At 43.4% G+C, this 17106-nt stretch overlaps 1 protein-coding gene across 14 annotated transcripts in view; it reads right to left on the reverse strand.

Annotated features, from left to right (window-relative positions):
* LOC100116974 (neurabin-1) overlaps positions 1 to 17106 on the reverse strand; it is a 554139-nt gene that overhangs the window by 199768 nt on the left and 337265 nt on the right. For 13 of the 14 annotated variants that reach the window (XR_004345143.1, XM_031932213.2, XM_031932231.2 and 10 more), the window contains one exon: positions 15870 to 16010. Coding sequence is in view for 13 of the 14 variants with exons in the window: in XM_031932213.2 (XP_031788073.1) it covers positions 15870 to 16010 (141 nt within the window). In the remaining variant the exon portion in view is untranslated. Of the gene's footprint in view, positions 1 to 7638; positions 7785 to 15869; positions 16011 to 17106 lie in introns of those variants that run through there. The other variant, XM_031932209.2, reaches the window with a different exon arrangement.

Here is a 17106-nt window from a genome sequence, read left to right on the forward strand (position 1 = left end):
TGCGCGAATCGTCGATTTTACAATCCGATTTCTACCCAGAATCCAAACCTGAGGCATTAGAATGCTCGACGTCAAGGTGGGACCGCCGTGAAGGCACTGATGGTGAGCGTGTCGGACAAACAACAAGCTAAGAGCAGAATTTTGCGGCAATATCGGAGGGTGTTTTCGATCGAAAGAGAGACCGGAGTGAGCCAATCGACCTCCCACACGCAAGAGGCCATCTTCCTCGCCCAAAAATGGGTTTAAACTGCTGAGCCTATCGCCCTTCGGCAGTCTCTTTCCCGATCTCAACAACTTAATCTTCTCAGCAAATGACCCTGCTTGAGCCACCCGAGCTGCAGAAAGCTCAGCAGTGGTCAGGAAAGGAGACGAAGCGTTCTCTGCCGGCTTTCCTCTGATCCAAATTCGATCGAGAGCACGTCTGCAAAACGCTACAACCCGAATAAGCCTAGTCAAAGACGAAAATCGAGTCAGAATCTCGGATTCTTCGGATCTTGGACGAGCGTGATTAACTCAAACCGGGTCAGCAGGCCGAGGACACTCAGTTGGAGACAGTGATAGCCACGCAGGGCCCTGCCACCAAAAAGCACAGTTAGCCAACTCTCCCGGCTGAACTCCTTGCATCGCCGAGTCAGCCAGATTCTCCTTTGTCGGAACGTGAGCACACGTTGCCGACGGCAACTCAGTTTGGATCAACTAAACTCGATTAGCTACGAAGGTCTTCCAGTGACACAGATCTTTACGAAGTCACGTAAGCATGATCTGACTATTGGACCAAGCGAATATTGGTAACCCTCGCAGAAACTCCAGCTTTGTCACGTGCAGGATGAGCTTGATCAGAAGAGCTGCACCACACAACTCCAAATTGAGAATGCTCACCGTTTTCACCGGAGCTACCTTTGACTTGTGACGTGGCAAAACCCGCGAAACTATTTTTTTCCTCTAGTTCCGCGGCCCCGAATCCGCGACACTATTATTTTTATAATCGTTTCCGAATCTCCTTGCGATCTCGTGGAGGTTCCGTCAGATCGCCCTAAATCGGGATATTCAGGGTGATTGGAAAAATTACACTTGAATTCGCTTAAACTCTCACTTTATTCACTCTCTCTCCAACTTACAAAATCCCGCTCTCCACGCGACAATGCGCCTCTCCCGACTCTCCACGCTCGCTCTATCTCTCTCTCCTCACACACGCTCGAAACTCTCTCGCTCGCTCGGCTCGACTTGTCCCGACGAAGTCGGTAAGGCAGCGCGCTATGCTGCCGCTCTCGTCTCAGCCACGAAGCCACGCGCCGTTCGTTCGCCCGCTCTCCTTCCCCCCTCGCTCGCTAGCAACACAAAGCGGCCCCGACTTCTCAGAATCGGTTCTGAGCGACTCTCGCGTTTCTTCCGACTCTCCGCGGCTTTTCTCCCGATTCTACTCGCGTCTTCTCCTAAGACTTCTCTCGCGCAATTTCTTCTCTCACACACACGTATTTCCCACGACACACGCGCACTCTCCAGACACTCGCGTCTCTCTCTCTCTCTCTCTCTCTCTCTCATGCACACTCGGCTCCACCGCTACCTTTCTCCTCGTCTCCTCGTCCAGCTCTCTCTGCTCGTCTCCTTCCTCAGCTTCCTCGTCTCAGCCTCCTCTCTCCTGCTTCCTCTCGTCTCCTTCCTCGGCATCCTTGCTCCTCGACCAACTCTCCCGCTCGTCTTCTTACTCGGATTTCTCGATGCTTGTCTCTCTCTCACTCTCTAATCTACTCTCTACCTCGCACCACACACCACACGCTCTCTTCCTCTTTATCCACACACTCACCACTCCGCGAGAATCCCGCGCGCGATCTTCTCGATACGCGCCCGGAGATGCTACGCGACGCGATCTCCGCCTCGTCAACCCACAACGATTTACACTCGCGAACAGGTCCTATCGCTTCGACGGCTCGAGACTCAGTCGCGGGCCAAGCGCCGCGACTCGCGCGCTCGGACTCGCTCGCTCTATCTCCCTACCAATCCCCGTGCTTCTCCCCGATTGCGACGGAACCGGCGAGCCCGATCAGTCTGCTGCGAGTCTGAAAACAGACTATTTCGCAGCCGACTTCCCTCTTTCCCCCAGTCCCTCGCTCCACGCTCGCCCGATTGGCCCCGCTGTTGCCGCGCGCGTCTCCATGCTCTCTCTCTCTCTCTCTCTCTCTCTCTCTCTCTCTCTCTCACTCACGGACATGATTTCGGCGCTCTGTCGCAGCAGAGCTACATTTCGCGTCCGCGATCACGCATTCCTCGAATTCTCTCCCCTCGACTCCTTTCCTGGAACACTCGACGACTGCTCGTTGCTCTGTTGTTTCTCCAAAACTCCTCTTCTCTCCACGATGGTCTCTTCTTCTCCGACTCTCACAAACAAACAAAATCATACGGGCATTAATAATTGCAAAACGCAATTATTACTCTCTCGGAAAAGGCGGCCTTGCGACGGACAACGTACCGTCGCAGACATAGCCGCTAATAACGAAACCCGAAAACGTCCATTACCTTCGTCGATTCGCAGATACACCATAGCAGCATACGCTTGAGAAGAAGCATCCAAAAACCCATGGATCTGGTAAGAGCAATTCGCCGTACCACCTAACCAACGCTCGATGTTGTTGTGGAATCGAGTTGGACAAGTGTCAACCAACCACTTGTCCAACTCGATTCCAGCAGAAGCTAACAACTCGGTAAGCTCGACTCTCTTCCGAATCGCAACCGACAGATCATCAGCCCCTGCGAAGGTCAACGTACGTCTCCGACGCTAGACAACGAGCCCCGAGAGGAAACCGATGACCTTCATCCCTAACTAACTGAGACAGAGTGCGAATTGCTAAATAAGGAGCACAAGCCGTCCCATAGGTAACCGTAGTCAGACGAAAATCAACTGGTCGGATGCTGCATCGGGTGGCCAGACAATCCTCTGATAGTTCTGATGCTCTGGTTCCACCTGAATCTGCCGAAACATCTTGATTATATCGGCAGTAAATATGAAGCGATACCTACGCCAATTTAAAAGAATTAAAGAGAGGTCACTCTGCAATGAAGGTCCTGTCAACAAAAAAGCATTGAGCGAGTGCCAGTCCTTCGTACGTCGAGAAGCATAGAAAAAAACTCTCAACTTCCATATCAACAGAAGCATTTGCACGACTGGGTGGTGAGGCAGATACCAGGCGTCAGCCTTGTGGACTTCCGACGGTGGAACGCGCGTCATGTGCTCTAATTTCTCGTACAACTCCACGAATTCGCAATACGAATTGGCAGTCCTCGAATCACGTGAAAAACGACGATGCAAATTCGAGAGAGAACCAAGAGCCATACGTTGAGTTTCTGCTCCCACTGACCGAAGATCAGGCTTCAACGGCAGCTTCACCACGTACCGCCCCTGTGCGTCCCTACAATGAGTGTCCTGGAAGATTCTCTCGCATCTCTCATCCTCCGGCTTTATCTTAAAAGATGGCGACAAAAACTCCTCGAAAGTCCAAAGCCGCTGCAACAAATTCTCCAAATCATCCTGAGGAGCGCAGTGAAACGCCTGAACTGGAGCTTGGGTAGCAGCACCTGCCGCCCGCCGTGTCATGATCCTTGACTGCTCCTACTCGGATCATGAAGAAAGGAATGATGATTTTGTTTACATTCCGAACAACGACGCAAAGAGGAACAAGAATTCGCTCGATTATGTCCCAGACAGTTGAAACAGAGCCGGAGCCGCTTAACCTCCTTCTGGCAATCCTGGGGTTACTTCTCCCTGTACTGAGAGCATCGCATCAGCGCGTGTGAACCAGCACAGAGAGGAAACTGCGAAGAGTTTGCGTGGAACACCTTACGAGGATGAATCGATTTCAGCAGCCGATCGTTTCTCGCCACGTCGATCAGGAGCCAGCACGCCAAGAATTTGAGCTCGAGTTTCAAGGAATTCAATAAACTCGTGGAATATCGCCGGAGTGTACGACGACTCAGTGACCTCCTGTCCTACGGCTGCCCTTAACTCGATCTTCTTTCGCTCCTTCTCGCTAAGCAAGGACTCCCATAGACTACGAGATTCCGGATCTACGCGCTCAGACAAGAGAAAAACGAACCATACATCCCACTGGTGTATCGGCATCTTCAAATTCTCCAGAGCACGAATGAAAGGCGTAGCTTCATCAATGAAAAGGCGTAACTCATCACCTGATTCCTTCTTAAGATGAGGAAGAGCCATAAAAGCCGTCAAGTACCTGGTGATGATGAGCCTCGGATTATGGTAACGAAGCTCCAACGCCTTCTATGTGCTTGCATAGTTAGCGTTAGTAGTTGGAATTTCCTTCACTAAATCAGCTGCGCTACCGGTCAAGCACATTTTAAAGTACTGTAACCGAGTAGCATCAGAAATCTGAGGCAAATCATGCACCATGTTCCTAAACTTATCCCTAAAACTCGCCCAATCCGCGTAGTTGTCTAAAAACGAAGGAAGGTGGATTTTCGGAAGTTTCGTGAACCCAGCATCTGACGCAGTAGAATTCAGCAATCTGCCAGAAAGTGTTGACTGATCAGCGACCTCGAACTGCGACAGCAACGTCAAAAATTCATCGAGAGCCTCCTCATAAGCCCCCTGGAGATCCCCGAAGTTATCTTCGGTGACGTACGCATCCGCCTCAGCTTCATCTCTGGCGACGATCTCCGAGTGAGTCCTCCGAGCCTCATCCCAGACCTCCTTCAAAGCGTCGACTCGATCCTGGAGGATGTTTTTGTTGAGAGACGCAGGGGGCTTAGCGAGTAAACGACTACGCAAGCCCCTGATTTCCGTCAAGCGTCTTGCCTGCGAAGTTACCAAATTCCTCAGCGGTGGAGCCATGGTAGACTGGCCTTGAAAGACGTAAACGAGAGGATAAAATCATATTTCGAACGAGAAAAGAAAACACCGAAATATACTCGACAAACGAACTCGAGAGGAATTATCAAATGCAGCAATGAGAGTGAAATTCGAAATGATAATTGAGAATGCGCTGTATGAGTGTACTAGTCACGACTCCATTCCTAGAATCGCTGTGTTTATGCCGCAAGTCTACGGCGCGAAGCTTAAACGCGAAAATAACGAACGAGGCCGTAGTCCGCTCGCCGACAATGGCCGCTTCCGCGAACTGCCTACCGACGCCGGCAGCGACTCGCTCGCTTTGAAATTATTGATTTTATAAACCCAAACAAACACTCACTCCTCACCCGGGGCACCATGAACAAAAGCTTCAAAACTTATTGTTCAAATTATATATATATATATATACACAGGGTGGGCCATTTTAATCAAACCAGTCTAATAACTCCTAAATTAAGCCATGAACAGAAAAATTGTTCAGATGAAAGTTGTCCAGGATCAAGGGGGACATCTTTTTGTGCAATTAGTTTTGACCTTGAACTCAAATGTCAAGGTCATTTGAAGGTCAAATTTTTTTTTAAATAGGAACCCCTATATTTGATAGCAGATTCGGAAAGAACAGGAAATTTTACGACCGAAACGGTATTTCAAAATTTTTTAATGACCTTCACAAGGTCATTTCAAGGTCAAATGTTAAGAAATACTGTAATTGCTATTTAATCGCATTTTCTGATAGAATAATCGTAGTTAATGTACTTTTATGATGAATATTCAAACCCAATGTGACAATGACCATGAAAATATTTAGAAGAAACAACGACGTGGACGTAATAGGATTATGTTTCCTTTGGGGTGCTTTTTTAACGTGAGTCCCCTTGCCTCTCACTGGGGTGCTTGTTTACTGTGAGTCCCCTTGCCTCTCACTAGGATGCTTGTTTAACATTCGTTAACAAATTTTTAGTGGTCAAAAGTAAATTTTGAAGTAAACATGATAATTTTAAATATCTGAGTTCTTAATGGGAGTGGGCAATGGAACGTTAAAAATCAATGTTGTCAATTCATACACGGTCGAAGCAGGGTCAAGTAAAAGTTTAACGTTTCAAAAGCGTAAAAAATGGTTAAACAATAAAGGTAGGATGTTAAAAAATACATTATTTAAGATAAAATATTAAACAGCATTTTGCTTATGTAATATTTAAAAAAATGTTTAATAATTCTATTTGCCAAAGTGCATCATTTCCAGTTTAGATGTTTTATTTTAAGTTGAATTTCTTTAATCTAATATGAATTGTAACGATTGTTCTCACGCTGTCTTCAATTTAAATCACAATGTCTTAACGTAAGAAAATGAGAAGTTACAAATTTGATTTAAAAATTATACAGTTTGAAAATTCCTCCTTTTTTTGTTGTCACTTTCTTATTTTGGTTTAGTTTCAATTTCAATAAAGAGTGAATGTAAATAAAATAGTTTTTCTTATTATAAACAAAATTTTCAACATGGGCGATTATCAATCCAATGAAATTGTTGATATGATAATGATCTTAGGCGAAACCCAAAACAATGCCAGAGCCGCGGTGCGACTCTACGCTGAACGCTTTCCTCTAAGAAGGCGTCCTACTCACGACACGTTACTCAGATTACTTCGAAGAGCTCGTGATGGACATCTTCGTCGTCAACGCAGACATCACGAATACAACGAAAATGATCCTAATGTTATAGCCGCCTTAGCAGCTGTTCATCTCAATCCACAAATTAGTAGTCGACAAATTGAAAGAGAAATCGGTATACCACGAAGAACAGCATTGAGAATTCTCAATAATCTCCACTATCACGATTACCACATAAGATTAGTTCATAGCTGAGGCCACGCCATTTTCTAATGCGTATTAACTTTTGCCAGTGGACTTTAGGAGTTTTACAAAATGATCCAGATTTTTTCAGATTTGTTATGTTTTCTGACGAGGCTATATTTCGCAGTGATGGTCAATTAAATAGGCACAATAGTCACTACTGGTCACCTGTAAATCCCCACTGGTACAGGGCTATTGACCATCAAAACCGATGGAGTTTAATGGTGTGGTGTGGGATCATTAATGGTTACCTGATTGGGCCATATTTTTTCGGTCAAAATGTTAACCAGAATATCTATTTGGCATTGCTCAGAGATCGACTGCCAGAGCTTTTAGAGGATGTTGACTTTCGGACGTGTCGGACGTAAAATTTCCTGTTCTTTCCGAATCAGCTATCAAAAATAGGGGTTCCTATTTAAAAAAAAAATTTGACCTTCAAATGACCTTAAAATTTGAATTCAAGGTCAAAACTAATTGCACAAAAAGATGCCCCCCTTGATCCTGGACAACTTTCATCTGAACAATTTTTCTGTTCATGGCTTAATTTAGGAGTTATTAGACTGGTTTGATTAAAATCGCCCACCCTGTATATAAATATATTCAATCAAAATGGTGGAATAAGTGAGGGAAGGTTGGATGAATTAATCAACGCAAAACACAATGAATTTCGCGGGAGAAAAAGACGTCTTGCCTTGGCGTAAAAACTCTCACGGAGTAGAGAGAAAAACCGGGACAAGCCTATAGCTTTATTTTAGAAATAAGGAAATTATACGAAGAAAAGTGACTCTAGGACAGACTAAACAAAAAGAGAGAGAGAAACGCAATTACAATGTACGCTTATACAAAAAAAAGAGACTCTACTATAGGCAACAAAAGAGAAAGAAACGCAAGTAACTTAATACTATCGCCGCGAGGTACCTTTCGCACGCTGGAGAGCTCTCCTACCTTATTCGCAGAACGAGACGTGGACGGCGCGACGTAAAGCCCTGGCCGCACGTTGGTGGGATGCACCTTCCTCGATCGTAGGACGCCTCGATGCCTCGAGGGAACCAATCCTGGACCACGGGCAGACCTTTTCAGAAAGAAGCGTTTAACCCTGGACGCAGTTAGTCTAGTGATTGACACTGCACAAACAGCGTTAGAGGGAAAAAGATGGAAGGGAGGAAAAACGAAGTATTGCGCTATAGTTACATTGGATGTCACAAATACATTAAATTAGGCCAGATGAAGTGAAATACACGAGGCGCTCCGGAAGCAGGATGTGCCCTTATATATAAGAAGGATGATGTCCGACTACTTGAAGGACAGAATCTTATTATGGCCGCCTGCTACTTTCAACGGTCACGGACACGCGCAGCCCAGATTGCGGCCTCAGGAGGCGCATTCTCGCCGGCCCGATGGCAGTACTCGTCGAACCGACGAAACACCGCAACCTCCCAACTCTCGAAAATCGGCCAAGCTTCTGCTCTAACGAGTTGTCTCCCCCCGATGCTACCATATCAATCTCAAGCTCTTGCTCGAGTGCGCTCGCTTCGGACGGGTTGCACGTCACCGCCTCGTTCGCGTCATCACTCGGTGGTCGAGTAGCCATTTCGGCTTCTTCGTCATCTTCGAGGCCGTAATACTTCTTAAGTTCTTCAGCTGCCACTAAATCTTCTATCTTTCCTTCGGCATTTTGCAGACTGAAAGTATTCGATCCGACCCGTGCGGTGATGGTATACGGGCCGACAAAGGACAGTGCTAGCTTTGCCGTTACTCCTCCCGCTGCAGACGAGAGTGTATGACACCGCTTCCACACTAATTCGCCGACCTTAAATTCTGCCGGGCGATGTCGCTTGCCAAAATGCGCCGCCTAGCGATCTTGCGCTACTTGCGATAATTCTTTCGCTTGCTCGTGCAAGTCCGAGAGCTTGGCGAGACACTTTTGCCACTCGCTGATCCCCTCTCGCTCGAGCGCCTGTCGGTCTTCCTCGCGTCGCAATGACGCAGGTGCATTCAGCTGCCTGCCGAAATTTAGCATCGCGGGCGACACTCTGGTTGCCGCGTGCACTGCCGTATTATACGAGAACGCAATTTCGAGAAGAGCATTAAGCGCCTTCCGCTCTTGCTCTTGTACATCGGCCAAGCCCATCGATGCCAATTTGGGTGATCCTCCTTCGATTGCCACCAACTCTAAGTCTACATATTTCTGATTTTCTTTAAAGTACATTCTCGAAGTCGCCGGGTCTAACACGGCTTTAAAAGTTAACGTGATATTTACCCCGACTATGCAGTCCGTAGGAAGATCCGGGACAATTGCAACTCGTACTTCCTTCTTCAGACTGCCGACTTCGAATGGTAGCCATACGTAGCCTGCTATGGTGGTATAACTGCCGTCGGCGAGCTTCGCGCCGCGACCGTTGTTTGGCATTACTTGCCTCTTCAGCGCGCTCGCTAGATGTAGGCCTAGCAGACCCATGCATATTCGCGATGCGCCACTGTCGTACAATGCGCGAAATGAGAACTCTCTGGCTCTCGCTTGCATCCACCAGCGTTTTTTTTTTGTGCATTATCTTCGTCGCAAGGAGTTGCACTTATTCCTGTGCTACTCTTTTAAATTTCCAGGATCTTCATTATCGCTTCATCGGGCTTGTTGTCGATCCTGCCAGGCTTTTTGTGCTGAGCTCCGCACTTGCCTGCCTCATTGCTTTTTCCGTCGGCATACGTTGCCAACAGGGGTGCGAGCGCAGCGGACTTTTGCGCGCCCTTGTCGTCGCCTGCGCTGCCGTCTCTTTACCAAAACCCACCGCTGTCGCGGCGCCAAGCTTTTCTCTCATTCTAAGCAGGGTTACGCTTGCCGTGTGCCTCGTGGCACACGCCTTTCTGGAGACCTTATTATCGGGGCGGCTTTCGCCCTCCGCCCTCGTGTTGTTCTTGGAGGTCGTGCCGGAGTTCTGCTAGTGTATGCCGGCCTCCTCTACGCGCTCGCTTCCTCGTTTCCCTTCGTGCACTCTCTTCTTATATGGTCTTTTTTGTGGCACCTGTAGCAGATCGGCCCCTTTTCACTGCTATTCTGTTGATTTTCTGGTTGATGTTTGCTATGGTGCGGTTTATCTCCGTCTTTTGGCTCTTTATTGAATGCTCCTAACCGCTCGTCCAGCATCTTGCTGAACATTGCTGTCAACTGTTCGTTAGAGTTGCTGGGCGTGTCAACTGCCATTACTGCCACTTTGGTGGGTTTTGTTGTAGTTGACTGTGCTGCCGATAGCGACCTATACGCTAAGTTGAAGTATAGCGTGTCTGCAGTGGCTGGAGGTGCTTTGTAGTTCTTTCCGCTAGCTACTACGGTCTCTGCCTCCGTTGCTAGCTCTAGAAAGCTATTTCAGTCAAAACAATTTCTGCGAGGTGTCAGCTGTTGTAATTCTAGCCGCAGATTCTTGTGTAGAATATCTAGGGCTTTGTCTACGGTCAGAGGCAGTTTCATCTTTTTTATTATCCCCAGGAGGCAGTATACATAATCGCGCACGGGTCCGTGCGCGCCCTGGTATCTTTTTCTACATCAGAGGCTAGCCGTTGTTGTAGCCGTCTGTTCGTTCCGTACCAGCGCAGTACTGCGCCGCGGAAATTGTCCTAGTTCTGCCATTAGTTTCTGTTGTTGTGATACCATTCGGCTGATTGGCCCGTAAATACGTAAGGCAGTGCAGCTAGCTTTTCTTTATCTATCATCTGCGCGCTTGCCATATTCTGCTCTAGCTGGCTCAAAAATCTTTGGATTCGTTCTGCGCTCGTGCCTACAAATCGCATGTCCCACTTGCGTACTGTTTCGACGATATCTCTTGGTTTCTCTATATTATTTTTCGGGGTAATCGAGACGTCTAGCTTTCTTAACGCTCTTGCGAGTCTCCCTCTGATATTACTGTCTGACCAGACGTTTCTTGGAGTTGCAGGCGTGCTTGTCGTCGCGTCCTTGGCGAAGGTTAATCTTGCCGGCGCGTGGCCTGCTGCGCTGCTTACTTAGGTGCTGGAGGCTCTCGTCTTCCTCTGTAATTCTTGTACCTGTTCATTGAGCGTTGCAGATTTTCGAGATGCTGCATCATGCTTGGGGGCATGACGTACTCTTTTCCGTCCATCCCCGTGATGGTTTCAGCCTTTTCTTGTCTGACTGCTTCTACTGGTGCGACTTCTTTAGGAGGTTCTTTGCTTTCTATTATCAGCCAGTTGTTGGCATGACAATGCCACGATTTGTATTCCCAAGTCGAATCCCGCGTCTAACGTTATAAGTGAATTTTACGACGGTGCTGCTAAATTTATCTTGCTTACGCCTTGTAACTCATGACGCGTCATTTGGTGTCTCGTATACGGATTCAGAAAATCGCAAACTTGCGTTTCCACCTGCCAAAGTTCTGCACGCACCTTCCACGGTAGGATCCTTTACATAATTTATTAATGCCGCCATTAGGAGCGCCATCCGAGCGGTCTGTGGTTGAGGTTGATTTTTTTAGCGATTTGTCAGATTGTTTCCCGTCTACGTTATCGAATAATTCGTTTAACTTATTGCGTGATATCGAGACATTCGCGCGTATACCTTCCCGTTGATTTCGAATAACTCTGGACCTGTATCCGTACCTTGTCATATTTGTTGCTATTTCATGTTCATACCAAACAATTTATCGGGAAATATGCTTCCCCATTCGGACGACAGTGATTGCTCACCTAGACAAGCCTGACGCAGCGAGGCCTACTTCCTTAGTTACTCCGACTGACAATGGCCCGTTATAGCGGAAGCGCTGCACCGTGATTTATTCACTTGCCCTATATCTGTGATGATAATCTATCCAGAATTTCAGTAGTGAGATAACGGTCACGCCGCGTGTGCCCACTGTCTGTCCTGTTACAGATCTTGCTCTATTTGTCGGGCATTTTTTCCTGTCAAGGAATTTGATCCAGAATATATATATATATGAGTGTGTGTGTGTGTGTGTGTGTGTGTGTGTGTGGTATGTCCCGAAAATTCCAGTGATTATTTATTTACAAAACCTAGTTCTACCTGTTTTATTTAGTTGCTTAAACCTTTCGATGCCCGGAGTCGCTAGATGTTCGAGTTTTCCTTATTCGTTTAATATTCTAGGAAATTTAAGATAATCATTCCCTCAACTGGTACTAAATCTACATAATATTAAAATTCTTCATTTTGGGAAACGATGTTTTTTGTAAACATTCCTATAAGTTTGTAAAATAATGTACTGTTATAAACTTGTACATAAATGGAAGCATAAATCAACAAACAGTATTACTAGATATACCTGCTGATTTATATCGGTATGTCATAAAAAATAAAAATAGACTATTTGTAGGTTATCAAAGTTGCAGGGTGTATGATTATTGTAATGTTAGACCATGTTTTAATCGTGGCAGATATGGTCATAATAGTTCCAATTGCAGGATCGAACCCACATGTTTATAGTGTGGAGGTTCCAACAAAAGAAGAGGATGTCAAGGAAATAAAACAAAATGCTTAAATTGCATTTCGAATAATGAAAAATACCGCGCGAAATATAATGTTGAACCTGTGGCAACAGATAGTCACAAGTGGAAAATTCTGCTGAGCAAGATTCGCAAATGTATCGACTCTACTGGCTACACGATGAAACCAATACTCCCAAGATACGTCGGCAAGGTTGACTATACAAACAAAGCGATGGCAACAAGATCAGCAGCTGGAATGTCTGCGAGTTCACTGAACTCAATCAATCTACGTATATCAGGAAAATCAAGATAGGAATAATATGTATTAAAACTGTGATTATGGAATATTTAACAACGTAAAGCATGATACAGAGAACATTAAGAAGCTAAACAATGTTACTAAAAAGAAAATAAACCTAATATTATGTGTAAATATAAGAAGCCTAAATGCAAACTTTGAGAAAATCGAAACGTTTATTTAAAATCTGTCAAAAAAAGCCGTGTACAATAATAATATGCACTGAAACATGGAACTTGCAACATTTAAATTACTATTAAATACAAGGTTACACAAGTTGTTATAATGAGAGCAAAATTAATAAGGCAGACGGAGTCTTAGTATACGTTAAAAATAATATTTATGAGTGCATTATTTAGAAGTATTTGATAGACTGAGTGTTGTAAGTACGGATATAAATTATATGTCAGGAGAATTTATAAGAATTTCTGCTATGTATAGTTGTCATGATCTGCCAAAGTCTGAATTCGTTAATTGCGTGAAAAAGTTTCTATCAAAAAATGTAAACATAAAAAATCATTGTATGTTTAGAGCCCTAGTGGAAATAGAAATTGTGCTATAGTGTGACACATCGTGCCAAACTGTGCCATGGTGTGCTACACTCATGCCATTTCGGACATATCGCACGAATTGGCACAGTTTGGCACAGTCTGGCACAGTTTGGCATAGTTTGGCACAGCGTGGCACAGTGTGGCCTCAATGTACCACATTTTTGAAATCATGAAAATATTTTTTACGAGTTATGTATGAATTCTGGCACAGTCTGGCATAAATTGGCACCTTTTGGAATCGTATGACACGATCTGACATAATATGACATAGTTTGACACAGTTAGGCACAGTTTGTCACAGCTTGACATAGAGTTGCTATGACACATCCTTACTGTTCATAATGAGTAGCTATAATAAGAAGTCTTAAACATTATAATACAAATAATTTTAAGTTTATGAGACTTGAGAATCGTTTATTTAGTTTCACAGTTATATCAACTACTCTATAAATTAATAGTCATATTAGCTCCAAAAAGTAGAAATTGATAAATTAACACTATGAGAAAATAGCTCAGGCAGTTGTTCAACTGGCACACCAGCGACCAGAGTTCGATTCCACCTCAGGTCACTTTTTTTTATTAAATTGTATAAGGTAGGTTCTGCCGTATTATGCCAGTTTGAGCCATACTGTGCCATACCATTACATCATAACATTAAAACATATATAATACTTATTATTTAAATTCAAATTAAATTCGAAGAATGTGTTGTTATTGAGTAATATTATGTAGTTATTAAAAAATATATATTTATTTTAATGCGATGTGATGTATTAAACATAATACCGAAGGGATTAGGTTTTATTTACGATGGACATCAGAGAATAAGGACTAAATTTGACGTGAAGATACAACTACATTACTATAGACGATAAATGGGAGAATGCGAAATGTTCGTCATGGTGACGGTCATAGTTTTTTAGATGTTCTTGACTTTGAGATCTGAGATAAGACGAATTAACTTACAAAAGGCGCGATATAATTTAATGTCATGATAATTGAACTGCTTTGATCAGTTGTTAGAGTCATACAACAGATATACGACATTGTGATTGTTTTAACTCTGTTTTCTAATATACTTAACGCGGGATCTGTTGCCATATTATAGCGCGTTTATGAAAGTTACTATGTCAGTTCTGTCTATTTATTAGTTAATACTATAAATATAATTGTAAACTAATATCATAATGTAAGTTAATAACATTGAAGTCTTTAATTTAAGTTGATTATAATAATAAGATAATTTTAAATTTATATATGTCCAGTTTTTTAGGTTGTTAAACAATAACTAATTCTCTTTAACTACAGCAGACAATGTCCAGGTTTCAGAATCACCTCGTGGATAGCGAGACATGGTCCATGATACAACGTACTGAGTATACAATAAATATACTAAAAAAAAATTTTCTTTTTTAGTTGACGTTGTCCCGGTCTCAAGATGATTGTGAGGTTAACCTATTATAGTTATGGTAAATGATATATGGCGCTACCTTCAAAATTACACCAAGTTTAACTACCAAAAAACCTCGTTTATAATCATAAGTGTATTATCAGCGTTAGAATTTCAGGTAGAACAAAATTCCAAGAAGTCCAGAAAAATTTCCTGGAAAATCTGAAAAGAACGGTATTTTATCTTTACATTGAAATATTTCAATATAGGTGCACTGAATGAAAAAAATATAACAGTAAGAATATTCTTCGATGTTAGAACTCATGTGACAGTATAACAAATATAAATTAAGAAGAAACTTAAGCGGATAATTCGTGACAACAAGCGAAGGAGCCGAGCATACCTATAGATGCAAAATTGGCATTCAAAGAGCATCTTGCTCTAGTGGGTAATAAAGCAGCAAGTGTTAGTTCTACTCTATTAAGATTAATGCCAAATTTAGGAAGGCCAACGCAGAAACGAAAGTTACTCTTAGCTATTGTATTCACATTATTTTTTTGTACGGTGTCCAATATGGGCGGATGCCATGTTGATGAATAGTTATGCACAAAAGATATCGACGGTGTACGGGAGAAGTGTACTAAGGGTCGCATCGGCTTACCGTACGGTATTGGACGATGCGGCCTGCATCATAGCAATTTTGCCACCTATTAACCTTTAAGCAATGGAGAGGAAGGACGTATTTAAGGCAAAGAGACGGATTAACGACAACACGCAAAATGAAATCCAGGACTTGTTAAGGAAGCAGACAATGACTAAGTTGCAAAAAAAATTGGATTCCAGTAATAAGGGGCGATGAACACATCGCCTCATTCCAAGAATAGAGGACTGGATACAAAGAGGATATAGAGAAGTCAATTACTACCTCACACAGTTCTTGATGGGGCACGGAAGCTTTCGGACGCACCTACACAGATTAAAAATAGAGGATCGGCCAAACTGTCCAGTCTGTTTGGACACTAACGAAGATGCAGAGCATGTCTTCTGTGACCGTTTGGGATACCACATGAAGCGAGAAGAACTCAAGTGTTATCTTCAGATTAGAGTAATACCTGAGTCAATGATGACAGCTATGTTGACGTCGGAGGATGGTTGGTATGCAGTAAATAACTACGTTAGGATCATCCTGAAGAAGGTTATAAATGACGAAAAGGAAAGAAAAACTTCAAAGGAGAAGTCAACTAGGCTTATAAACAAGCTTCACGGAAGTATTGTTTAACAATGGTGCCTATGAAAATTCGATGTCGGAGGGTCGCTTGCACAGAGCTTGCTCTGTCTACGCCACATTAAAAAACACACACAGTACGTACATTTTCGCATACGCATACATATCATGAAAACACTTATAATTATCAGAAAGAATTTTCAAAATGATGATGGCGATATATTTTTTAATTAATTTTTTAATCTTACCTGAGTTATTTTTCTCCACGTTCTGTTCAGTTGTAGGAGGGCTAGAAGAGTCCGCAGAAGAAATGCTTGAAGGAGAACCATCTGTATACCATGGTGTATTTTCGCAATTCGAATTCGTCACATCTTTCTCTGTACTCTTTACTGTGGAGAAAATTATGTTCGGTACTGTTAGAAAAATTATGCTCAAACAATTTTTTAATCAAAAAAAAATATTTAGAAAATTTATTTTGCGGCTATAGCCGCACTCATATGGGTATTTTTCTGCAGACCCCTTGCAGATCTGTGTGTGTGTGTATGTGTATGTGTAATTATATATATATATATATATATATATATATATATATATATATATATATATATATGTGTTAAATTTTTAATCCCTTTATTGACAGATACTATGATAACGAAGTCAACAATAATGCAAGCTTGTCATGGTCATGGTCAAACAAGTGCATGGGGTGTAAGAGCTTAAACATGACGTGACGGAGAAAACTGTGATGGATCGACTTAAGTCTCTTTATTTCATAGGGTTTGTAAGGCACCCGACAACAAAAAGGAAAGTAATGGAGAGCTAAAATATTACATAAGTAAACTACTGTATCTATGTTTGAAAAATGTAACGAAGAGGGCTTGTTAAATCCAAGTATATTTGTAGCTTTTGAACGAACATAATCTAAGTGGCTCGAATACGTGATTCTAGTCGATCTAAATCCGAAAATCACAAGTGGTGTTTATGCGCTAAAAAGGGGTGCAGTCGATGAGGTAGTCGAAGGGTAGCAGGCTCTGAATCTTACTGAATGAGATGTTCAAACTTAGGCACTTAGAGAGATTAAGTCGGAGTTCGTTGGCCCTCGGCCACTTTATTTATCCTGCTACAAGTACTGAGTCTCATCAGTGGAGCGTACGTCCGTTAACAGCTTGATATCATTGGCATAAAGCAGCAGTTTAACATATTTTAGGACTGCAACAAGATCGTCATACAAAGAAAATAGTAGGGGTCTAAAATGTGACTCCTGAATCCGGTACACAATCACCTATACAAACAGTGAACGAACGAAAGGTAAGATAGGACCTCATCCAGAGCTGTCTGCTACGGATACCGAGTTCTCAGACCATACGCAGGAGAAAACCGTGATTAACAGTGTCGAAGGTTTTGGAGAAGTCGGTGCATTGAAAATTAACAAATTAGAAAGAGTCGATATCCCCCTGACAAAGCCATGCTGCTCGTCAACGATGA

This window comes from Nasonia vitripennis (assembly GCF_009193385.2).
Source record: "Nasonia vitripennis strain AsymCx chromosome 1 unlocalized genomic scaffold, Nvit_psr_1.1 chr1_random0006, whole genome shotgun sequence".
Lineage (NCBI taxonomy): Eukaryota > Metazoa > Arthropoda > Insecta > Hymenoptera > Pteromalidae > Nasonia > Nasonia vitripennis.